General features: G+C 42.6%; 1 protein-coding gene across 7 annotated transcripts in view; it reads left to right on the top strand.

Annotated features, from left to right (window-relative positions):
* The window catches only part of PIP5K1B (phosphatidylinositol-4-phosphate 5-kinase type 1 beta), a 299,484-nt gene that overhangs the window by 227,574 nt on the left and 46,379 nt on the right, over nt 1-25,531 (top strand). For 6 of the 7 annotated variants that reach the window (XM_038527137.1, XM_038527138.1, XM_038527139.1 and 3 more), the window contains one exon: nt 314-458. In XM_038527137.1, the coding sequence (XP_038383065.1) occupies nt 314-458 (145 nt within the window). Of the gene's footprint in view, nt 1-313; nt 459-1,086; nt 2,598-25,531 lie in introns of those variants that run through there. The other variant, XM_038527142.1, reaches the window with a different exon arrangement.

Genomic DNA, 25,531 nt, shown 5'->3' with positions numbered 1-25,531 from the left:
CTTAAGCTCCTACAAGCATTTTATATCATCTTTTGAAACAGTAAATCACTTTATTAGGTTTTAAAAGAACATTCATAATGTCATTTCCATAAGCCATTTTGTAAATTAATGCCATTTCCTTTCTGGTTAACCTGTTTGCAAGAAGCTATTTTACATGTCTGCGGCAGTTCGGAAGAGTGAAGTGAATTCATAATTTAATTTGCAACCTGATAATGTAAAATGAATGCTTTGGAGTCAATTTAAATTATTACACATATTAGAGCACCATTTTTTGCAGAGATTCACGAGTATGTGTTGTGCTTCTGTTACCCAGCACTGGGATCCCGACACAGGCCAGACCTGGTGCCTAGCACCCCATCACTGTTTGAAGCTGCTTCCTTGGCAACCACCATTTCGTCTTCTTCCCTATATGTCGATGAACATTGTCCACATGACAGGACTGCGCTCTATTCAAACAGGTGAGACTTAGCATGATCATATTACCAATCTGGCTATTACATCAGCATCACAGCTAGACAAGTATCTCTGAATTAGAATATGCTGTCCCTGGCAACCAAGATGGGACTATCACCTGCCCTATAAGTAAGAGAAAGAGAGAACATGCTTGATTTTTACTGTGGCAAGAAGCAAGCACATCCAGGGGAAAACCCTCATTATTTTTCTCCACAGTTAATCATTATGTCCTATAGAAATTATATACTTGGTTCTAGGGAAGAAGACCTTTCATCGTATTTCTTTTAATAATTTCTTAGGAATGGATTTTTTTTAAGCAAGTACTCTTGGTTAATATTGCAGATAACTGTAAAGACCTTTGAATATTCTCTTTCTATTTGCATGGCCTTAGTAACTGTGGTAGGCAGATGGTCCCTCAAAGTTGTCCCTTGTCCTAATCCCTGGAACCCATGACAGTGTCACCTCATATAGCAAGAGAGACTTTGCCAATGTGATTAAAGATCCTGAGATGGGAAAAGTGTCTTGAATTTTTTTAGGTTGTCTCAATGAAATCACAGGGTCTAAAAATATATATATATATAGTTTTTTTAATACTCAGGCAGTAGATAACTTTATCCTTATGTTCCTTCATAGATCACGGAGTCACACCAAATTCAAACCCACAGGGAAGCTAAGAAGTGTTTACATTAAATGTGTCCTTCCTAAAAATTCTTAACAGTATGCCAGTCTGTCCTCAAGCAGTAAAATCTGATTATGCACAGAGTTTTGGTCAGAGGAAGACAGAAGATTAGGGTCAGACAAAAAGAAGTGATTTCAGAAGCAGAGGACAAAGAGATACCTTGGAAGGTGCCACATGCCTGGCATTGAAGGTAGAGGACAGGGTGGTGAGCCGAGAAGTGCAGGCAGCCTCTAGAAGCCAGAAAAGGCAAGGAAACAGATGCTCCCTTGGAGCCTTCACAGAGGAAGCCAGCTCTTCCAACACCTTGAACTTTAGGACTCTGACCACCAGAGCTGCAAGATAATAAGTTGTGTGATTTTCAGCCAGTCAGTTCATGATCCTTTCTTACAGCAGCCATAGGCAGCTAATCCAGTGACTCTCACACATGTAATGATTTAAGATTTGAGCGTTGGATGAGGACTACTGTAATTTCTTAAATGGAGAATGTATTATTAGATATGTGTGCTTTTTAAACAAAACACTGTCAAACGTTGATTTTAATAATAGAAGATGATATCTTTACAAAAGGACCACAATGTTGTCTGTGGGCTTAGCTGTTTGACTTTTTTCTCTTTCCATATGTGCAGTTCTGTAACTAGTCCCACTTGCCAGGCAGGGTCTACTATATATGTTCTTGATAATTATCTATTAAATTATGGACTAGCTCTTGTTAAAAATCCAACTCTTGAGAATCAAGATCACATTTGTGTAGGCAAAGTGCTTCTTACACCGTAAGTCATCTTCTACCCCTAGGGATGCAGCCTGGCTCACTTGCAAAAAGAGGACTCAAGATGGTAGACTCATTTGTAACATATATGTTTATAGATTCTAGCTTGTTCTTTTGGCAAGTTAACGTGTGGTCATTGGGGCTTCTGGAGAAATCATTTTCTGTTGCCATTCTCTTCCTTCTCTGCTAGAGACATAGTGGGGTGGGCGTAGCAGAGGAGGCAGCCAGCCTCGGCCTGGAGAAGTGAAACAGATGGCAGGGTGAGCCATGGATCTTCATGGAGCTTTGCTTAGATAGCTCTGCTGGAAGGGTCACCAGATAAGGCTGCATTATAAATTATTCCGCTCATCTGAACCGTAAGAGAAATTTGGTTAGCTTCCTTGGGTGAATCGAATTTAAAGTGACCTATCCCTTACATTAATGTGTACCTTAAATATTCAAATTTGTTATGTAAATTAGTCAAGCAACAGCTTTCTTGTTTCTGTGGTAGAGCTAAGCACCGTTGTTTTGTTCTCCAATATAAATAGCGGCTGGAAAGTCATAGGAAGTTTCTTACAAGGTCGAAAACAATTCTTTGTGAAGCCATGGTGGTTTCCTACTGTTTGCTACTGTTCTCATTATCCAGGGCGCACAATTGGATATGCTGTTAAATTATTTACTAGAATTTTCAACACCGGAATAAAAGGATTTTTTGCTTGGTTTGGGCTTTTTGGGTCTTTTTAATGATAGCTGTTGTGGGTCAATATTCAGTCTCTCAGCCAGAAGTACTCAATTTTGGGGTATTCATGAGGTCCCTCACCATCTGGAACTGCCTCCTTCCTGGCCAGTGTGGGCACTGCATGCTCCCAGGCTGTGGCATAATTCTTGGTACTTTTATTCATGATGATAGTAATTATCATATATGTTTGGATGGGAAAAACATTAGTGTTATCTGCGGTATTTTTCCCTTTCTTTTTTTGAAGTGAATCGTCTAAAGCAAATCTTCCTTGGCATTATATATCTCCAAGTTGTAATTTGAATGTCACAGCTGCTGGTCGGGGATTGGTTACAGGAACAAGAAACTGCTCTATCTTAGGAAGAAAGGGATTTAATACAGGGAATTAGATGCTTACAGAGTCCATGAAAAGACTCTGGACTGGACATCAGGAAATCACCCCTGGATGACACCACCAAACTGGCCACCAGCAGCCCTGCAGCCTTGGCCACAATCAAGCAGGTGCCCTGACAATGAACCACAAGCCAACAAAAAGCATTTTGGTGACCCCAGAATGTTTTGTTTTGCTTTTAATATTTTATTTATTTATTCATGAGAGACACACAGAGAGAGAGAGGCAGAGACAGAGGCAGAAGGAAAAGCAGGCTCCCTACAGGGAGCCCGATGCAGGACTCAATCCCAGGACCGCAGGATCACACCCTGAGCCAAGAAGGCAAGCGCTCAACCTCTGAGCCACCCAGGTGTCCCAACCCCAGAATGTTTTTTAAATAAGCTATAATTTAAAAATCAAGCAGTTTCACTAAAATACCCAGGTCCTTTTGAAAAATCACTAGTTTGGGCCCCACTTAGCTTAGCATTTACCAGCTGGAGGGGAGAAGCACAGGCCCTTTGAGTCACCACCTTCTGCTTTGTTCACCTGAGATGTTGCCTACCTGCCCCCCTGGACATTTCTGATTTTAGCCTGGAGATAGAAGAGAAGCCAAAGACATGCCTCTGATCATACCCAGTGCCTTAGGGCAATCATAAGGAAAAGATGCTAAAAAGGCACAGAGGTGCTCAAAAGAAATCAATAGCCTGTGAACTCCTGGGAATCAGTATCCCTACCTGCCCCACCATGCCCAACCCTAGTTGTTCGACAGGGAAGCCTTACCAGCAAACTGAAAAAAAAAATTGTCATACTTTCCATCATTTTTTTTCCCTTTAGAGCCTTCCTAGACCCATGTGAAGTCTCTGGAGATGATAAACAAACATTATTCTAAATCTCTTCCAGCCTACTATGTTTTAAAACCTAATCCAAATAGCCTGGAAAGAGAATAAGTTGAATATTGATGTTATAATTCACATGTTAGGTTTTTCTGTCTTTGAATCTTTGTTCTGTTAAGGCGGGGTGGCCTGTTTTTTCCATTCCAACTCTAAGCTCTACATCCCTGCCCTTAAATCAGCCATAAATACTTCCATTAGTGGTCGTCATTCTGTCAGTCTTTTTAAAATCCTTCACTCTGAAAGGTGTCGGTTAGTGCTGGGATGTCTCCATACCTAAATTATATATTGCAGTGGGAAAACTGCTGTCTCTGAATTATTCCCCTTTTTGAGGGATTATTCTTTGTCACTGCAAAGACTCTGATAGCAATCTGTTCTTTTCAATTTTTTTAGTATATTCCAAAAATTGAGTAAAGCAAAAAATAGCATTTTTAAAGTGTATATTGGGGCACCTGAGGGGCTCAGATGGTTGAGCGTCTGCCTTCGGTTCAGGTCATGATCTCAGGGTTCTGGGATCAAGCCCCACATCGGGCTCCCTGCTCAGCAGAGGGGTCTGCTTTTCGCTCTGCCTCTGCCTCTTCCCCTTCTTCTTTCTCTCTCTCAAATAAATACATAAAATCCTTTAAAAAATAAAGTATATTTTTAACCTGATGACCAGGCGTACCTGTTTTCATGAACTTCCACTGTGCAGATCAGTGTTAGAGCACGCAGCTCGTAGGAGTGGAGAAAATGTGTTGTGGGTCTGTCCTTCCCAATCAGATAGTACAATTTAAATTCTGAGTTTTTGATCCTTGAATTCTTCTTTCCCTGTAAGAGCTCTGTTCTTTTAGAGAAGGCATACATTGAGCTCTAAGAAATGCAATGGCCAGTGTGTTTTTTCTCAAAATTAAGAAGAATCTAAAGCAGAAATCCACTACACTCATGAATATTAATTTCCCTCATGATTTCCTGCACCATTGGTCACAAAGCTGGTGCTCTGATCATGCATAAGTATTGAGAATCCTACTGCATCCCAACTTACGTAGAGCTTCCCTGTCAAACTTGCCTTTACCTTCATTGCTGCCCTGGCCGGTCTCATGTTTTACTGGTGACTGTTTCGAATAGGTGGCTCACCCTGGGGGCATTTGGAGTGTTCTAAGAAAGGCCATTGTATCAGAGGAGACACTGCTGGTCATTTGCACGTAGAGGGATAGCTTGCAAAGTCTCCCGGAGTGATGAGTCCAGTGTCATAGATCTCAGAGGCTGACCCAGGGGATCTGACTGTTGTTTTGTGTACTTTTCTTCCTGCTGTTAGAGTCTCATAAACCCAGGAGAGGGGTGGAGCCGAGGTGGAATGACCCGTTACCTTACAGACTTGTCTAAGAGACAAGGAAAGGGAAACGCAAAGACACGTGCATTCTGTGACACGTTGCCACAAGGTCACATGGTGCACCAGTAGGATTTAACTGGAACACGCGCTCTGGGGCGCAAGCCTCACATTCTCTCCACTGTTAACATCCTTTCACTAACAGCCTCTTGTCCTTCTGTCTTGTCCTTGCTGTGTGCGCTGTGCAGGATTGATGGACCCGGTTTTCCTAACATGAATTATGGCTCATAACTGAGCGACTTTTTTGCTGCTTAATAACTAAAGTATTTCTGTTAGACAAAGTGGTGGGTTCATATGAATGCCTGCCCATGACGTTTGTTCAAAGTCATTGGCTAAGGTTGCTTATTCAGAACATCATGGCAGGGTGCCTTGGCGATGCATTCTGTTGAGCATCCAACTCTTGGTTTCAGCTCAGGTCATGATCTCAGGATCATGGGATCAAGCCCCACATCGGGCTCTGCGCTCTGCATGGAGTCTGCTTGAAATTCTCTCTCTCCTTCTCCTTCTGCCCCTCCCCTCCTTCTCAAATAAATAAATAAATAATCGCTTTTTATAAAAGAACATCATGGCTACGGGAACTCTTTTATCATAGCAGTGTTTGTACTTCAAACCATCAAAATCATCTGATAATATTACTAACTATAATAATAGCTAATTCTTGGGCCTTACTAAGGTTCCCTGTTAAGTTCTTTATATGCATCAGAGTGATTTCATTCTCCCAGCCACCCTGTAAGGTCGTCATCATGTTTATTATCTCCAGTTTATAGATGAGGCATGTTCACAACATCAAGTCATTTTCCCGAGGTCAAGTGGCAGCCAAGTGGAGCCATGGTTTCCATGCATAGCATGGATACTGAGCACGAGGCACCAGCCACCCTCACCCATGCTGTCCCGTTTCAGATCTCTTGCCCTTGAGACGATGATGCTTTTCATGGAAATTCAGTAACACCCACATGAGGTCTACTCTCCCTCATCCATTTTGCCTTTTCTTTCTCCATGTGATTGTAAGTGAGGATTTTTGCTTCTCAAGATGTTAGAGCCCCAGTGTTCAAACACTAAAAATATGACATACTGACTGAAATCCACAAGCGACCTGAAATAGCTCCTTCCTCAAGTTTTTATTTCCAGCCGTTCAAGTAGACACCACATCTTTACATGACTATAGAGGAGAGACTTTTGTTAAATACATTTCTTCTTGATTTAGACAATCCTATATCTTCCGTGGAAAAGGTAAGGTTAAGAAAGGACATTTGTTACAAGATGAGGGGGAAAGGAGGTGGGTGGCCAGAACTTTCTAGTAATTCCAGATCCTTACTCATAACCTCAAGGGAGGGACAGCATCTGCCTCTGGCATCTGCTGTGCACATGGCAGCTGCCTGCTGATGCAGGATATCATTCTGAGCCCTCCTGTGGGTGCTGGATATTGAATCTGACTCCTCCAGACTCTTTGTTCTTCTATGGTCCTTAGTCTGGTTACTTCTACCTTGCAGACAGACCATTACCACCACCATTCATTACCTCCAGCCAGGCCTTTGTCTTGCATGTTCATTATAAACCACCAGTGAGGGCACCCCTTCTAGCTCTCTAATGTTGTTAGGCAAGCAGGCTCCCTGTGGGAACCCCAATGCGGGACTCCATCCCGGGACTCCATCCCGGGACTCAGGGATCAAAACCTGAACTAAAGGCAGACGCTCAACCACTGAGCCACCCAGGCGTCCCTGAAATGTGGATTGTTTTACTGCTTCTCCAAATGGTTGTTACAAAGATTAGTTGAGAAAGTAATGGGGAAGCACGTATATTACCTCCCTGGTACCTAGCAAGCACCATCAAAGTATTTGTTAAAATAATCCAGCGATTCCATACTCAACACCTTGCAGCTTCCCATAAGTTCCACCATAAGGGGCAGGACTTCATTGTTTTTTTCAAAACGCCATCCTGGAATGTTTTATTAGTGAGCATCCAGTCAAGGAAACAGAAAACACACTTGGAATTTCAAACAGAATTTAGTAAAGAGAATTCGTTACCAACTGTAGCTGGACACGTAAAAAGGCGATGCTCTAGAAACCCAGGTAAATGACTGTGGGCAGCAGCTCTGGGCATTCGCCCTGCCACCTTACGGAACCTAGACTCGTGAAGGAGGCCCCACCTGAGGACCTGCTGGCACCTTATGAGAAGGGACATCGGAGGAGGACATCACCTAAATTGCTGGGCCAGCAGCAGAGACACAGCTGCCTTCAGAGACACTACCCTCAGAAAGAAGAAAGAAAAAAAAATGAGAAAGAGGTGGACCAAAGGCTTCTCCCCTCCTACCCCCTCCTCTCTGGCCAGAGCAGCCTGAGGGACGTAGTGTGCTGACTCCATCTCAGCATCGCAAGGTAAAGTGAAACAGGTTGTAAATAACAGCCAAAGTACATAGGGCAAAAACGAGAAAGATGCAAGACCTCTTAAAAAAAAGGGATCGGGGATCCCTGGGTGGCGCAGCGGTTTGGCGCCTGCCTTTGGCCCAGGGCGCGATCCTGGAGACCCGGGATCGAGTCCCACGTCGGGCTCCCTGCATGGAACCTGCTTCTCTCTCTGCCCCCCCCCCCTCTCTCTGTGTGTGACTATCATAAATAAATAAAAATTTATTTAAAAAAAAAAGGGATCGCTGAGATCAAAACTTGACAAAGGTGGAGTGTGCGTGCTGGAATGGGAGTGGATGTAGACTCTACACAGTAGAAGGAATCACAGAGCCACTTTATTACTGTGCCAAAATAATAGTAGAATGAATAGCTTGTGAATGTGAAAAAAAATAAAATTTTAAAATTATCTGTATAATTGGAGACTCTAGTATTTACCCACAAGTCTGTCTGATGGTCAGTAACATTTTCCCTGGTACTGCACTGGAGTGGATGCTGGTTACAAACATGCCTAGAAAAGGTCTCCACGAATTGCAGGCACATGGCATAGATAAAAAGGTTCTTCAACTCAAGAATTCCCCAAGCAGGTTAGTAAGCCTGGGGAGTCTGGGTGAGACCTCCTCTGACAGAGCAGCAGATACATTTTGGAGGCAGAAAGCCTTTTTATTTTATTGCCAACAATACCCCACCTGCCCCGTCTCATCAACTGAATATAACTCGATCCAGAGCAGACACGCATGAGGGGCTGGTGGATATGGTGTCACTACCTTTTATTAAAAAAAAAAAAAAAAAAAAAAAACAAAGAAAAGGATTTAGTTAACCTCTCCCCAATATCAGGAAACTAGGTCACCAAGCAAATGATGATACATGTTTGGGGAAGAAGAATACTCCTCAGGATCCTGAAGCAAAAAATCTGCCTCATTACCCAGCCTCCCAAGAGAAGATCTCTTTTTTGGGAATTAGGACCATTTCAGGCCTGCTGGGATGACAGGTGAACCTAAGAGTGGTGTCACATCCCTTCCCAGTTGTGACTGAAGCACCTGCAGAGAAAATTGGAGCTTGATAGAAGCTTCATAATATGCCTGTTGGTTTAGCTTCCCCCCTTCGCCCCAAACCCACCAAAGAAAAAAAAAGGATTTACATCACATAATCTGCACCTGGATTTTACTAGATGCCTTTTTTTTTCCCTTTTGACAAATTGTAGAATTGCTTCTGAAGTGATTAGCTTTTCAAATGATCCTACGTAGATTTTGGCATGGGCAGGAAATTGAAGTGAATTTCTCAAATATCTGACATTTTATGAGGAATAATTTAGGATTCAGCATTAATTCAGAGAACACATTTTTTCCCTCCATCTTTTATTCATTTATTCATAAATTCGACAAATACTTGTTGAGCCCCAAACATGCCAGACATTGTGCTAGGGGCAGATGTGATTCCTCTCCCCCAGGAGATCACAGTCTAAAGAGGAGACGTGCTGGGTGCCTGCGTGGCTCAGTCGGTTGAGTGTCTGACTCTTGGTTTCAGCTCAGGTCATGGTCTCAGGATCTTGGGATAGAGCCCCACATACTTTGTGAGAAATCTGCTGGAGATTCTCTCTCTCTACCTCTCCTTTTGCCCCTTCCCGCTGCTCATGCACACACTCTCTCTCAAATAAATAAAATCTTAAAAAAGTAAAGGGAAAGTGCTGAGTATTTAGTTTTTTGTTGTTTGTTTTTTTTTACTCAGGTGTAATTCACAGGTAGCATTTTTTTTATTGCAAATGTACAACCTAATGATTTGATGATTATGCATGTTGCAAAACAGCACGGTAAGTTGAGGTACCATCCCTCTCCATACAAAGGTACCCCCCAATATTTTTGTGTGGTGAGGACTTTTAAGATTTACTCTGTTGGCAACTTTCATGTTTACACCGCAGTATTATTGACATGCTGTGAACATGATGTAACATTACATTCCCCCTCGTGTGACTTACTCATTTTATAACCTCTCCACCTCAGTCACCCATTTCACCCACCCCTCAACTCCACTCCTCCCAGCAACCACCATTGTATTCTCTGCTTGAGTTTTGTGGGTTCGTTTTCTTTTGTTGTTGGTTTTTTTAAGATTTTATTTATTTGACACAGAGAGAGCATGAGAGAGCAGAAGCAGGTGGAGCAACAAGTAGAGGGAGAGGGAAAAGCAGGTTCCTCACCGAGCAGGGAGCCCAATGAAGGGCTCAATCCCAGGACATCAGGATCATAACCTCATAACCCCGAGTTCATTTTGTTTCTGTTTAGATTCCACACACAAATGAGACCATCCAGTATTTGTGTTTCTGACTTTATTTCATCACTTTGACATAATACCCTCAAGGTCCATCCGTGTTGGATTTCATTTTTTTTATGGCTAATACATTTTTTGATGAAGTGGTACACGGTAATATTTCTAGGTGACTTTTGTGCATAAAGATTTTTCATGGAAAAAGAAAAAGATTTTTCATGGATCCAATTTATGGACAAGTCATATTGAAAAAAAAGTGGCAGAATGTTCGCCAACCAATGGATATCCTAACTTACCTTTTATCCATTTTCTGCCTCTTAATTCTGACACCAAAAAACTACATCTCTGTTTCTCTTGACTTCAGCCACTCGTGCTACATCTCTGGGAGAATGATTTGCCAGTGGTAGAGGCATCTCCATGACCTTTCCAGGCCCATGCCCTCCTGCATGAAACCTCTAGAGGGATACCTGTCCATGTGTGACCATTCTCTACATCTAGGCTTCAGCATGCTCTTCAGGAAATTCTTATGCAGGACACCTGGGTGGCTCAGTGGTTGAGAAGCCGCCTTCAGGTCAGGTCGTGATCCCGGGGTACTGGGATCAAGTCCCACATCAGGCTCCCCACAAGGTGCCTGCTTCTCCCTCTGCCTATGTCTCTGCCTCTCTCTCTGTGGCTCTCATGAATAAATAAATAAAATTATTTTTTTATTTTTTTATTTTTTTATTTTTTTATTTTTTTATTATCGGCTTGCAACCTAGTGGTGCGTTGAAGCTTTGCTTCCAAACTGAAATTCTTATGCACACTCGAATTTAAGAAAAAAAGTTCTTTGGAGATACCCCTCTGCCTCCATCTTCCTCAAGGAATAAAGCAATTTCTTTGCTTTGTGGTTCATCAGAAACACAGATAGGCTTATTCAAGGAATTAAGAGAACCTAACTAATTCCTAAAATGCAAAACCATACCAATAATGGGGGGGGGGTTCCGATTACAGTGGAACAGGACCTCAGTTTCTTGCTCCCACCTCCAACCTCCCTGGACATAGCTTAAGCACAGCTCTCTTGCCTCAAAGCTATTCAGTAACACCTCTGGAGAATTCTCCAGCCTCTGCAAACCTGCTGCCTAGCTCATCCCCTCTGACCATAGACCAAACTTATTCTGCTCAGCACCTGTTCTTGACTTCCCTCAGTCTACAGTGATCTTTGACTCAGCAGCCAAGCAAAGTCATTCTCTTTAAGATCCTATGGGCTTCCTGACTCTCTCACTCTGCCTAGAGGTCATTTTGGTCCTTCTCAGCCCCTGGAAATTGCCCTCTCCAGCCATCTGATTTGTCCCCATCACACTCCACTTCTGCTCTGATGAAGCCAGTCTTGTGCACATTGGTCTGTCACCCTCTATCCCTCCTGCCCAAGTGGCCACACACAGGGCAGCACACAGACTTGTCCACACCTCTTAGCTGCCTTCAGCTGCCATGGTCTATCTTTGAGGTTCCCCCTCTGCATTCGCATTTGCCTTCTGAGCCGTCCCTCCCCTACCCATGGGTCCTCTGGTGCCAGGTTCTGCCAGAATCCCAAGTTTAATTTCTTCTCCTATATACCTGAAATCTACACAAAGTGTAACAAATATAATTTCTGCCAAGGCAGGATGAGGAGCGGGTCCTTTGACCAATCCTCTGTGATCTGTGGGATTCCGCTCACAATAGCCAGCTCTGTCTCCCTGTAATTTAGATGACTTGGGTGTCTTCGAGGGAACAGTTCCACCTGGAAGTCCACAGCCCCAAACTGGCTCCTGAGCACTTGCTAATTTTCAGAGAAACTGACAGGCCCCACCCCCCACGAGTGTGCTAAATGCATCTACCCAGCCAGCCCTTCGCTCTTAGCTCATTGTGGTTGTGGGCGTGGGAGGGGGTGGGGATTAGGTAATTGTAATAATGAGGGAATTAGGAGGCAGTGATAAAATCTCAAGTCAGAATAACATTAACCTAAAATGTAATTATTTAATAGCCTGCTTTCAAGGATAAAGTAATAAAGATGAAATCTATAATGATGTAAAGGGCCTCATTATTTTTCTGGCCAGCCATATTAAAAATTAGTGTGTGAAGGGTCACAGAAGAACTTACTTAGGGCCAGACTTGAACTTGCGAAGGGCCAGACTTGTTTTCTCAACACAGGCCCTGGCTGAAGTGGAAATGTCATCCTGGCAGCCTCTTGGCGGGCTCAGCTAGGATTTCTCCTCCTTCTCTTCTATTGTTCCTCAGCACCATGGAAGAGTACTTCTGTGTATTGAAGCACTTCCTCTGAGAAGAGTTGTTTTATCTTTTATTTATACACAAGCGCATCTGGGTCGGTGCCCTAATAACTCTCACTGCTGTGACTGTTCATTCCTTTTGTCATCCCTGAGCTGTGACAGGAGAGAAGACAGGAGTGCCAAGGCCAAGCCAACGTGTACCTTTTCCCTGCCCACTCTCCCGGAGCTTCAACAGTTGTAGCAGCAAAACGCACGCAGAAAGAGTTTGGGGGACCTCGGGGTCCATTTGGCACCGCGTCATCCAGCCCTTTTATTCTTAATTGTTTTGTTTCAAAATTCTATGCACCAAGTTGAACAAAGAGTTGGATAAAGTTTCTTAGGAAAAAGAGGAAGTCCTAATACACCTCCCTTTACACCTTCCCATCCCTAGATGCAACCACCTTCACCTCTTTTAGCTGATTCCTTTGGCACTTAATTCCATATCTCTACATGGCACGCTAATATTTTTTCCCACCACATACACACACACTTCCCACCCCATGTCCCACTCCCATTTCCAGTATAGTTACGTCATGCTTGTGCTTTGATCTATCTTGAATGTTCTAGTAGGACTGTGTGAATACTGTTTGCTTTCCTTCTCTGTATGACTCTTTGTTTTCCTTGTAATAAACACCACCTCATTCTTCTGTTTGCTTAGCTTTCCATGTATTTGTCCTTAATGGAAGCCCAGACGCTGTACCATTTGTCTTAATTGCTTTTCCAACTATTCAGTTGCATCAGGTTCTGTTAATTTCCTTGTCTTATAGAAGCTTCCCCAAAAAACCTTCTTAACCTTCTCCAGTCTGGACTAATTGCCCTGTAGGGCCTAAGGCACATATGTTATGTTGGAGTCTTTCATTTCCCCATTCTGAGGATCCTAACCACCTCTTGTCTATATCAGATCCCCTATTTCTCATATCCTACCTACATTTTCCTTTTTTTTTTTTTTTTTTTTGCTAATCACCTCATTTGGGGAGAGCACATCCTCCAGTATCTTTCTAAGGAAAGGATTTATGAGGGAGAGTATTCCAGGCCCCACATGGTTAAGCAAGTCTTTTTTTTGTTTTTCGTTTTTTAAAGATTTATTTATTTATGATAGACACACAGAGGGGGCGGGGCGCGGCAGAGACACAGGCAGAGGGAGAAGCAGGCTCCATGCCGGGAGCCCGACGTGGGACTCGATCTTGGGGCTCCAGGATCGCGCCCTGGGCCAAAGGCAGGCGCCAAACCGCTGAGCCACCCAGGGATCCCCAGTTAAGCAAGTCTTTATTCTAACCCTGACACTTGATGGGTTAGCAGATCTAGAACTCTATATTGTAAATTTCTGTTTTCAAATTATAAAGGCTTTGCTCCATTATCTTCTAGTTTCCAGTTGCTGTTGAGAAATCCAGTGCAGTTCTGATTCCTGATCATCTGTATGTGGCCTATGTTTTTCCCTAGGAGCTTACAATCTCTTCAGTTCCCCCTTTTGTCTTGATATTTTATGATCATATGCCTTGGGAGAGGTCTGTTTTCAGCCATCATGTTGACTACTCAGAGACTTTTTTTTTTTTTTTAAATATTACTTATTTGACAGAGACAAAGAGAGAAAGCACAAGCAAGGGCAGGGGCAGAGGGAGGAGCTGAGGGAGAGGGAGAAGCAGACTCCCGACTGAGCAGGGAGCCCAAAGTGGGACTCAATCGCAGGAACCTGAGATCATGACCTGAGCTGAAGGCACTTAACAAATTGAGCCACCCAGATGCCCCCAGAGGGACTTTTTAATCTGCAAACTCATGCTTTTGAGTTTGGGGAAATATTCTTTTTACATTTCCTCCCCTCTCTTTTCTTATTTTTGAAGCTCCTTTTATGCATATAGGATCTCCTGCATTTGTCCTCCTGTTTTCTTTCTTTTCTTTCTTCATTTCTACCTGTTTATTTTCCTGTCCTATGGTCAGAGAGAGTTCCTCCATTTTTCTCCTAATCCTCCCACTGAGATTCTCCTTTCTGCTGTCGTGTTCTCTAAGAATTCTTTGTTCGCTGAGGTTGCCTTTTGTAGCCATCTTTCCTTATTTCACACTTGTAATTTCTTTTCTCTGTGAGGCTCTCAGAACTGTGGGGTTTTGGGGTTTTGCTCTGATTTTTGTCTTTTCTCCCTTTTTGTTCTCAAGTTTATATGGGGTGCCGCCTTCTGTTCTGGTCCATATCCTTCATGTCAGAGGTCTTCCTCAGATTTCCACAAATCCTTGCTTGTTGCTCAACCATGAGTTTGAATGGGAGAATGCAGAGTTGCCTGGAAGCTTAAACGTCTGAACCAGGCTCATTAACCCAGCTTTATAATCTGGCTGGACTCTCCAAGAGTGGCACCGATATTAGTATTTGCCAGTCTTTGCTGTTGAGCTGGTCATCTTCCCCAGTGGAAGATCTTCCAGTTTCTTGCTCGGAAGGGAAAGGCCTGGCTGTCAGCCTGCTGGGACCTGGGGCAGGGAAGAGGACTGGGTGTCTCAGCATCTAATAGGCACACATTCATTTCATTGCTCTCTTTCTCTGCCATTGGTATCCTTGGGTCTAGATAGCCTCTGTTCTATAACTTCATCAGAGGAGGGGAGTAAAAGGTCTAATCTTTTGCCCCAGTGGGGCATTGTATCTGCCCGGTTATGTGTCTCTTTGCTTCCTCACAGGTGGCTTCACATTCAGTTCTTTTTTTTTTTTTTTTTTTTTTTAAGATTTTATATATTCATGAGAGACACAGAGAGAGAGAGACAAGACATAGGTAGAGGGAGAAGCAGGCTCCCTGCTCAGTGGAGAGTCTGCTTCTCCCTCTGTCTCTGCAACCCCTTACCCATCCCACCCCACCCACACTGCCCTACTTGTACGTTCTCTCTCTCTCTCTCTCAAATGAACAAATGAAATCTTTTTTTTTTTTTAAAGAAAAGTCTATGGAAAAAAATGAACTGAATCACATCTTCAGTATCAGAGTATGTTTAGTTAGATGTGGAAAGCAAATTTCAAGGACTCAGGTGTGATTACCAGGGTGAGAGGGAGAGAGAAATAGGGAAACAGAGAGAGAGAGAAGAGGGAGGGTGAGGGTGAGAAGGGGAAGACAGGGGAGGGCAGGCAAGAGAAATATAAGTAAAGACCAGGTAGAGCTTTTCACTAAAAATCTAGCCCAAGTAGTATTGCTCTGGGGCCCCTCTAACAGCAAGGCTGCAGTCCCCCATGTGCCACAGGGCTCCAGCACCTGTGGGCTCCAGACCCAGCAGGGGAGCCTGGGGCAGATGGGGTCCCACTGAAGGAGGCTGGTCAGTGACCAATCTCGGTGGGTAAGATCTGATGATAACACCCAGGAGATGGCTCTGGGGACCTACAGCTATATCTGGGGGGTCCCTGAGAGGGTCTTGGCATCTACCTCAGCAGGCAGAGCAGACACTCATGAAATGTAGGCATTTGACTGTAATTCCATTCGTTCCCACATGTTGGTGGCAAGGCTGAAGAGGCACACAAGTTAAAAACACAACGTAACTTAGTCCAGCCGCTGCTGTCTTGCCAGCACCTTCCATCAGCCCCTCCCTGACGTGGTGCTTGTGTGCGGAACATAAAGGCGCTGGGCAGACCCCAGATGGTTCCCAGTTTCCAATCTCATGAGAACATACCAGTCAAAGCAAAAATACAAAGAACTCTTTGCAGAATAGCTTCTTTAACACATTCGCCCCCCGCCAGGAATAGATTCATGATGGACTGATGGTTTTGCCTATCCTGAAAGGGGCCACCCTGCATAAGGAGCCAGACGTGTGGGTCCTACTTCCAGTACTGCCATTTAGTTACCTCCTCTGGATCCTTACTCCACGAGTCTCGGGGCCACTCTGCCTTTGCAGACAAAGAAGCAAAGGCAGCTCAAACAAATCCCTTCTGACTGTACAGTCACCTGCAGTGCCTCTCAAACTATAACAGAGGGTGGTTAAAAGAAGACCTAACCCTTTAAAAGGGGTAGAAGATAGGGGGTTGGCTAACCTCTACATCTGCATTTTGGAGCCTGGGAAGCACATGGACAGGTAGTAGGTAAAAGAGAAAAAAAAAACAAAGAACTGAATCTGGGGGCACCCAGTGCTGGCTGTGATGCCCACAGCCGAGGAGGGAAGAGCTAAAGACAAAAAGCTGCACATCCCCCATAGCACTGCTCATTTCTTTGGTATAATAAACACTCAGAAAATGTATCTTCATTTCCCAAATGCACCATTTGGGGTGCTTCAGCATGGTTGAACTAAGAAGGGTGCCCAAAAAGAGAAATGCTATTTTATTAGAAAGGCTGATTCCGAGAAAGTGTGTTGATCGCATATTTCTAGCCATGTTCGTACCAGGAATGAGTACCTTGAACTTTCCAAGCACAGGCAGGTACATTGAGCTTGTCACCTGACACTCTGTGTTTCTCAGCTGGCTCTCACTGGTCACTCCATCCCATGTGTCACCCTGGGGTTGAGGCAGATTGAAAATTCATGTCCTTGTCTCGGTGACATAAAAACAGCTGTCAGTACACAATGGGCTCCCATGAAAGCACTCTCAGTGTGATGTCCGGAGAGCTAGGGCGCAGGAGATTTTTGTTAAAGAACACACAACTCTCAGACGCAAGCAGAGCTCAGCACCTCTTTGCCAAGACGAGAAGGTGAGTCACCTGAGCACCAGCCACAGAGTGAAATAATTACCTGAATTCCGGGGAAGGGTGAGAGCTTTATATTTTTAGAGCACTTACTGAATAATATTTAGAAAGTCTCTTACTCTTTCATTTTAGAAGACTTTTTTGGAAAGCTGAAGAGTTACGGGTATTTATTAATTCACAATTTTTACAGCTTGTGTTAAAGATCACAATCCAGAGAGCACATTGTGAATGTCTACTCTGTGCCATGGAGTCAGCCATGCACTTTATAGATATCATTTTATTCAGTGCATCTGTCAACCGTATCAGGTAGACACCGATGGAGTTAGTGAAAGGGACTAGAAACATACATGACAGGGACATCGAAAAGTTAATTAGTAGGGCGACTGGCTGGCTCAGTCAGTAGGGCATGCGATTCTTAATCGTGGGATTGAGTTCAAGCCCTATGTTGGATGTAGAGATTGCTTAAAAATAAAATATTTAAGAAAATAGTTATTAAAAGAAGTCAATTATTGTCAAGGCCATTGTGCACTCAAATCAAAAACATAATAACTTGGCCCCTAACATGAACTTCTAGATACTAATAAAATTATTTTCCTCTAAAAATTTTTTCTCCTAAAAATTTTCCTCTAAATTCTTCAACCATTATGAATATATTCTCAAATGCATCATTTGACAGCATTCCTATTTTGAGATCTCATGAAATGTGACCTTAGTTAATTAGGAAATGGCCCCCATAACTAACAAAAAAAAAGAACACAACAGCAAGTTGTCGAGTCCTTGGAATCATATACAATTCAGGCTTAGATCCATGTTTCTTGCATATTTATATGTTGCTAGAAAATGTATAGTAGCTTATGACATCTCATCACTTTGCAATGAGAAGCGGAAGTGAGCCTGGTATTAGAAATGCTTTCAGCCTAAGGAACAGAAAACCTGTTGGTAAGCATAGCTTAAGCTAGAACTTTCCAACATATATGGGGAAGCCCACACATGAGCCACAAAAAGGTGTGCGGAGATATTTATCCCCTAAGTCTTCAGGATGGTGATGGTAACCTGGGGCAGCTGAAGCCCTTAGCGTTCTTCACCTCAGGTGCCAGCAATCTCCTCCAGTATTCCCAGAGGACAGTGCAACAATTAGCACGTCCTCTGAGTGTCAAGACACACACACACACACACACAAAAAAAAAAAAAAAAAAAAAAAAAACATTGGGTGGCACTGGTTTAAAATATAATAAAGATATTTGCTCTCCTTCTACTCTGCCATCCTCCACTTTTTGTTTTTGCTTGTCATAATTTGTTGCCCCATGGTTACAGAGTGGCTGCCATAGCTCAGACATCATGTCCTCACTCCAGCAGAAAGAGGAAAGAAAAAAAAGTGTTTCTCCCCTTCAGATGCTCAGATCTTTTATCGAGCAAGTTGAGGGCCTGGGAAGGAGTTGCCCAGCTGCGACCCAGCAGGATCCTCTAATGCTCATGGCCAGAAGGGCACCACATGACCCCCTCTCCTGCAAAGACGCCTACCTGCCCCCAGACTACTGATCTCCACCTACTACCTAAACTCAAAATTTGGGGTTCTGTTAGCAAAAATAAGGAGGTATGGCAATTGTGCAGATAACAGTGATTCTGACAAACACAGCCTGTAAGAAAAACGCCAGGATTTTTTTTTAATGAAACAAATATTCTGCTTCTCATTTAAACTGTTTCACTAAAATACCCCCCACAGGATCATTTACCCCCAAAACTAAAAGCCTCTGTGGAAGTGAGTTTGAAACAGAACATCCTACAGAGAAGAGAAAGGTTTGTGCAGATCTTAGTCCAAGAAACATAAGGTTTCTCAATATTTTTATTCTAAGACAGCAGAGCAGCATTTGTGATTTGGTAGCTTTGAGTTACAGAATTAGGTATGACTTTTTTAACATTTTTTTCCTGTTCAGTTGACTAATTTTTTCATTATGGATTACATTTGCATTAATATTTTTAATTATTCTTCAAATCTGATGACTCTTTGGAATGTCATGTGACATATCCCAAAAAATGGGCAACAGAACTCATTTTCTTTCATTTCTTAAATGCTGAAATGAAAGTCATCATGAGGGATGCCTGGGTAGCTCAATGGTTGAGCATTTGCCTTTGGCTCAGGGCGTGACCAGGGTCCTGGGATCGAGTCCCACATAAGGCTCCCTTCAGGAAGCCTACTTCTCCCTCTGCCTATGTCTCTGATTCTCTCTCTTTGTCTCTTACAAATAAATAAATAAATAAAATCTTTTAAAAAAAAAAGATAAAGTCATCATGATACCATCGTGTCACACCACAAATTTTAAAGGATTACCTTTTCTTTATTCAATACTTGGTTGATAAAGTCATCATGATACCATCGTGTCACACCACAAATTTTAAAGGATTACCTTTTCTTTATTCAATACTTGGTTGATAAAGTCATCATGATACCATCGTGTCACACCACAAATTTTAAAGGATTACCTTTTCTTTATTCAATACTTGGTTCAAGTATTAACTGTTGATATTTGGAGGTATTTTTTCTCATTCCTCAGAATTGACAAAGCAGAGTTTTGCTCCTTCTATGAGAAATTCCGGCACTGAGGTGAGAAACAAAACTTTTGCTTACTTGATCATTTTTATATGGTTGGTTCATAATATTTTCAGTATTGAGTTAGAAGAAAAAAAGAGTAAGAAGTCCAGAGGCCCAGCATCTCTCCTTCATAACTTGAAAAATCTAAAAAAAAAAAAAAAAAAATCTTGGATTTGAAAAACAGAAAAAATTCTGAATCAATTTTTGGTCTGTGATAAGGAACTCTTTCTGATTTGTGAAATTGTTTTCTGATTATGAAAGTTATGTAAGAACTTTATAGTATAAGGGGTTCAGAAAACAAGACAGTTATTTCTTTTTTTTTTTAAGATTTATTTAGGGAGAAGGAGGGAGAGAGCATGAGGCATGGGGAGAGGCAGAGGGAAAGAGAGAATCTCAGGCAGACTCTGGGCTGAGCTGAAACCAAGAGTCAGACACTTAACTGACTGAGCCACTCAGGCATCCCGAAGGCAGTTATTCTTAATCCCGCTACCTGGCACAGTTGTTCATGCCTCTGCCAACCCCACTCAAGCTCTTTTAAGATACGTATGGTTCAAAAAAAAAAAAAAAAGATATGTATGGTTCATTGTATGATTGTAATCATAGTATAAATGCCACTTTCTTTTTTTTCAAGATTTTATTTATTTGACAGCACGTGCACAAGCAGGGGCAGAGAGAGAGGGAGAGGGAGAAGCAGGTTCCCTGCTGAGCTGGAAGCCCAACACGGGACTCGATCCCAGGACCCTGGATCATGACCTGAGCCCAAAGCACACGTCTAACCAACTGACCCACCCAGGCGCCCCCCGCCCCCGCCAGGTTTTAATTTTATCAGAGATATACTTTAGTGTCAGATAGTTCTTCAAGGACTGTCGTGAAAACCACTAACCCTTCTCTGCCATCTTCATTTCCTCCTACCTAAGGCTATCATTTTCACTTTTTTAATTTGATTTTTTGGGGAACTTCTCTCATCACTCTAAACAAAATGCTGCTTCATGGTTGTTTTGTTCTCACCTTGGAAGAAGATTGTTTTGTTGTTTTGTTCTCACTTTGGAAGAGGATGATACAGCTCCCTTTCATCACCTCCCACCTCCACACCATTCTCGTCCCCCTAGCCTCCTAGTAGAGATGCATCATAATTTTGATTAGACTGATACTGACCTGATTACATCATAAACACTATTCACATCTGTGTCCTCTTTTGAAGTGTCATTACTTTTCTTAGTATTTTTCCCCCAAATGAATGATGTCCTGTTCCGCCTTGCCAACTAAACTGTCTGTGTACTTCTCGCCAGTTGAATCTCAAACCTGTCACCATGTCTGACTGGTTCAGAGACATTAGACATTGCATCTGTGCCTACCCCTGAAGACTGTCTCCCCAGAGCCTTCTGATCTGGCCCAGTCTACTCGCTGTGCCTGGCACACAGCTATCCTGAGAGCTCCCTTCACCTTTGCTCTGGGAGTTCCCTTTGTTGTGGGTACTGGCTCCCCTGCTCCTAGTCCTTATGTCTTCCTCTTCTTGGTTTGTTCCCTTCCTTTTGTGGAGCACATCCTCCAGTATCTTTTTGAGAAAAGGACTCATGGGAAATGAATTTTTTGAGATCTTGCATGTCTGAAAACGTCTTCATGCTAAACTCCCTTATGACTGATAGCTTAGCAGGGTATCGAATTTTATTTTGGAAATAGTTTTCTTTTAGGATTTTTTTTTAAGATTTTATTTATTTATTCATGAGAGACACACAGAGAGAGGCAAAACATAAACAGAGGGAGAAGCAGGCTCCCCACATGGAGCCTGATGTGGGACTCGATCCCAGAACCCCGGGGTCACGACCTGAGCCAAAGGCAGACGCTCAACCACTGAGCCACCCAGGCGTCCCTTTCCTTTAGGTTTTTTGTTGTTGTTGTTGTTGTTAATTTTTACTTATTTATGATAGTCACAGAGAGAGAGAGAGAGGGGCAGAGACACAGGCAGAGGGAGAAGCAGGCTCCATGCACCGGGAGCCCAACATGGGATTCGATCCCAGGTCTCCAGGATCGCGCCCTGGACCAAAGGCAGGCGCCAAACCGCTGCGCCACCCAGGGATCTCTCCTTTAGGTTTTTAAAGGTATTCTTCCCTTGTCTTTAAGCTCCCTGGGTTGATGTTGAGAAGTTCCAAGCCATTCTGCTTCCTAATCCCTTGCATGTGACCTATTTGTCCTCTTTTCCTGAAAGTTTAAAAGAATCCTCTGTTTTTCCTGATAAGGTGTGTTGCAGTAGGTCTTATTTTCATCCATTGTAAGTTATACTCAATGGAACTTTTCAGTTTGCTTATATCCTTCACATTTAGGAAATACTTTTTCTTTTGTTTTTCCTTATTGTCTTTTGTTTATAGATCTAGGACATTTTCTTGATGATTTCCTTGTCTTTTTATTCCCTGTTCTCTCTCTTTCTGTGTCTCCTTGTTTGAAATTTGTAGCTGCCAGACTGGCCTTCCATGTTTCCATTGTTTTTCTCTGTCTTTAGCCCTTTGTCTCTGCTCTATTTTGTGTGTTTGTGAGATTTCCTCAAATTTTCATAGCACCCTCTTTTTTTTTTTTTTAAAGATTTTACTTATTTATTTTAGAGAGAGTGTGTGTGTACATGCAAGTGGAGGGAAGGGCAGACGGAGAGGGAGGGAGTCCTAATCAGACTCCCCACTGAGAGCCTGACACTGAGCCTGACACTGAGCTCCATCTCATGACCCTAAGATCATGACCTGAGCTGAAACCAAGAATCATCTGGACACTTAACTGACTGAGCGCCCCTGTATATCACCATTTTATTGAGTCATTTCTGCAGTTATATTTTTTACTTTCTGAGACCTCTTTCTTGTCTTTATGATTTCTTTTGTAGATAGCATATTGTATTATTTCACAGTGGTAGTAACTTCTCTGAGGATACAAATGATGATCAGGATGTGGGCATTTGGGTATTTTCATCCTCCTGCATAATTTCATTTTCCTGCCAGTGAGCTGCTTTCTGTATTTTCCATCTCTTTTATGTAGTGACTTTTCTCAGATTTCTGGTAACCCCTTGTCTGCTCTACTCTGTAGAGATGGAAAATGATTTAGTGGGTACTGAGTACTGGAGGAGCTGGGGGGATGGAGGGCGCTTGCTCATGAGAAAGATTTTCTTTCGGAGGTGATGAAATCGTCTAAAGTTGGTCATGGGGATAGTTGCACAACTCTAAACATATTAAAACCCACAGTTTAAATGAACCAGTTGTGTGATGTGTGTATAATACCTCAGTAAAACCATTTCAGACAAAGTGGGACAGTACCAAGATGTTTTAAAAGCCCAAAATGTGTGGCTGAAGCTGGTCATTTGTGGGTTCCACTGTAGGCTGATCTGGCTGAGCTATTTTGTTGGAGGAACCTCTGATATCAATATCTTTGACTTTCTTCTTGAGTTGATTAGATCCCCAAGGCAAGACTCTATCGCCTGAGGCTGGCTGGCTGGCTGCCCCATTGTGGGAGGGAGGGAAGAAAGCTGCCTTTAAATCCAGCAGGCTGGGGATCCCTGGGTGGCTCAGCGGTTTAGCACCTGCCTTTGGCCCAGGGTGCAGTCCTGGCGTCCCGGGATCGAGTCCCACGTCAGACTCCTGGCATGGAGCCTGCTTCTCCCTCCTCCTGTGTCTCTGCCTCTCTCTCTCTTTCTATGTCTATCATAAATAAATAAATAAATATTTTAAAATAAATAAATAAATAAATCCAGCAGGCTGACGCCTACCAAATCTCTGCTTGTTTCCACTATGATTCCTTAGCACCTGGTGGTCTCCAGTTCAAAGACAGTCTGCTCTGTTCTAAACACTGTAGACAATCTCTCTCTTTTTTATTTATTTATTTTATTTATTTATTTATTTACTTTTGGCCAGGATTGAGAAAGTGCAGTTGCCCCACAGTAGAGAGGAGCTGATGTGCCTGCTTTTTAATCAGACTTGAAAACAAACATACTTATCCTAACTTCACACATACATACACATAGATACATTTTCAGAGATACTTGGTACCTCTAATTCCTGAGATTTTTTTAAGGTTCTGTGAATGAAATTGGTTTCAAGCTTTTTCCTCAATTTTATGAGTTTTGGGGTAGGAAGCAAAGGTGAAAGCATCTGTTCACATCATCTTTACCTGAACACAAATACACATTTTGCCTTCTCCAGTTATCCAGGGCTGTAATGATATAGATGACTGAGATTACTTATTCATTTAAAATTCTGATTTGCAAAAATAATAATAATAAAGCATTGAATAAACATTTGCTTCTGGACAAAAATACTCCTGTTTTACGCACAGTTCAAAGATTTGCAGATGGGCAGCCCCGATGGCGCAGCGGTTTAGTGCCGCCTGCAGCCCAGGGTGTGATCCTAGAGATCGGGGATTGAGTCCCACGTCGGGTTCCCTGGATGGAGCCTGCTTCTCCCTCTGCCTGTGTCTCTGCCTCTCTCTCTCTCTCTCTCTGTCTGTGTCTCAATAAATAAATAAAATCTTTAAAAAAAATATTTGCAGATATTTCTCTGTGACCAAAGGAGAATATATTAGTTTTCATATGCAAAGAGAAAAATCAGTCATCTCTGAATTCAGAGAGCTAGGTAAGTACATTCAGAACCATAAGGCTTATGCTGAGCTGATTTAACGGAAATAGATGAAAGTACCTTCTACTCAAGTCATGAAGCCTTTCTTTACCTTAGCAAGTGGCTCAGGTTTTTAAATTCCTACCGCCTCATAAAGATCATATAAACTGTACTGTTCATTTTGCATAGGTGAAATTGGATGTTTAATACTTGCCTTAAATACTCACCTCATGTGGTTCTTTCATTTGAAGGGAGTCATGCAGCCTATCTAGACTAAATCTGAGTATTCAAATGATGGGGAGCACAGTGGCAAACCTTACCATCCTGTGATATTTGACCTTAAAGCTGGGAACTGATTTAATTCCACTTTGCATTTCTAGAATTATACCTGGCATCCAGTTATCATTTCTTACATACTCATCAAGCAAATAACTAAGAGAGGGAGAATTAATCAACAGCACAATTATGTCATATGTATTGTTACCTTCGAGAAAATTCTAAATTACCTCCACCTCCAACTATAAACATTTCAATAGAATTCAACCTTGGGCCAAATTCTGCTTGTAAATAACCATGATCCCTAAGATTACCACAGTCTCTAAAACCTTATGATTCTGTTTCTAACCTAAAATGCCACCCTTCATTTTACTCTTAAAAAGAACCCTCATTTCACTGCATTAATAAAAGAAACTTATATTTGATTTAGATTATTATGCATAATCACCTGACCTTTCCCAAATGTTACAGCCATCTGGGACTGGCTACATAATTTGCAGGATCCCATGCAAAATTAAAATGTGGGGCCCCTTGTTCAAAAATTAACAGTTTCAAGATAGCAGTAGCATTGAAGCAAGCAAAAGGCATCTACAGGTCACGTGTCCGTGAAGCCAGCCCCGTGACCATTTCCAAGGCAGCCGGGGGGGGGGGGGGGGGGGGCAGACCCTTTTGGTATTTCTTCCAATAATAGTTGACTTTGGTTCAGCTATTCAGGGGCTCCACTTCCCCTGCTAAGAGCTCTTTACTGAAATAGTAGTTTGAGACCTTCATTCTATCATCTTCACCTGAAACTCTGCATTCCCCATATATCCTGGAGTTAAATCATGCTGCTTTTACCCTTGAGACAGTAGTTCCTGAGACCGTGTGCATCCCACTGTGGGCATGCAGTGTTTGGTGACAGTAATTTTCACGTACTTTCTTCCTGCTGCAACAGTAGCTTTCAGGGGCTCACATTTTTCGAGCCAAATAAATTAAAACTTGAGATCAGATCCCCAAGGGAAAGAGACCTTAAATACAAATCTCTCCTCTGGTTCTCAGCTCCTGGCAGTCAGTAGAACTACTTCTTTCTCCTATACCTTGTTTTTGGGCTCAGTGTGCCTGAGCACCTACTTTTCATACCAGGAAGAAATGAAATCAATAGCCGTTTTCTTCCCAGTGGCAGTCTTTAAACTTCCTTCTTTTGTGCCAGTAAGTCATCATTCTTCTTGGAGACAGCCTTTAGAGTTACCCTTGTCCAAGGCTTCTTTGACTTGCTCATTTTGAACT

The sequence above is a fragment of the Canis lupus genome, chromosome 1 (assembly GCF_011100685.1).
Source record: "Canis lupus familiaris isolate Mischka breed German Shepherd chromosome 1, alternate assembly UU_Cfam_GSD_1.0, whole genome shotgun sequence".
Taxonomy (NCBI): domain Eukaryota; kingdom Metazoa; phylum Chordata; class Mammalia; order Carnivora; family Canidae; genus Canis; species Canis lupus.
The sequence above is the reverse complement of the archived record's forward strand: the minus strand, read 5'-3'. Positions and strand labels throughout refer to the sequence as shown.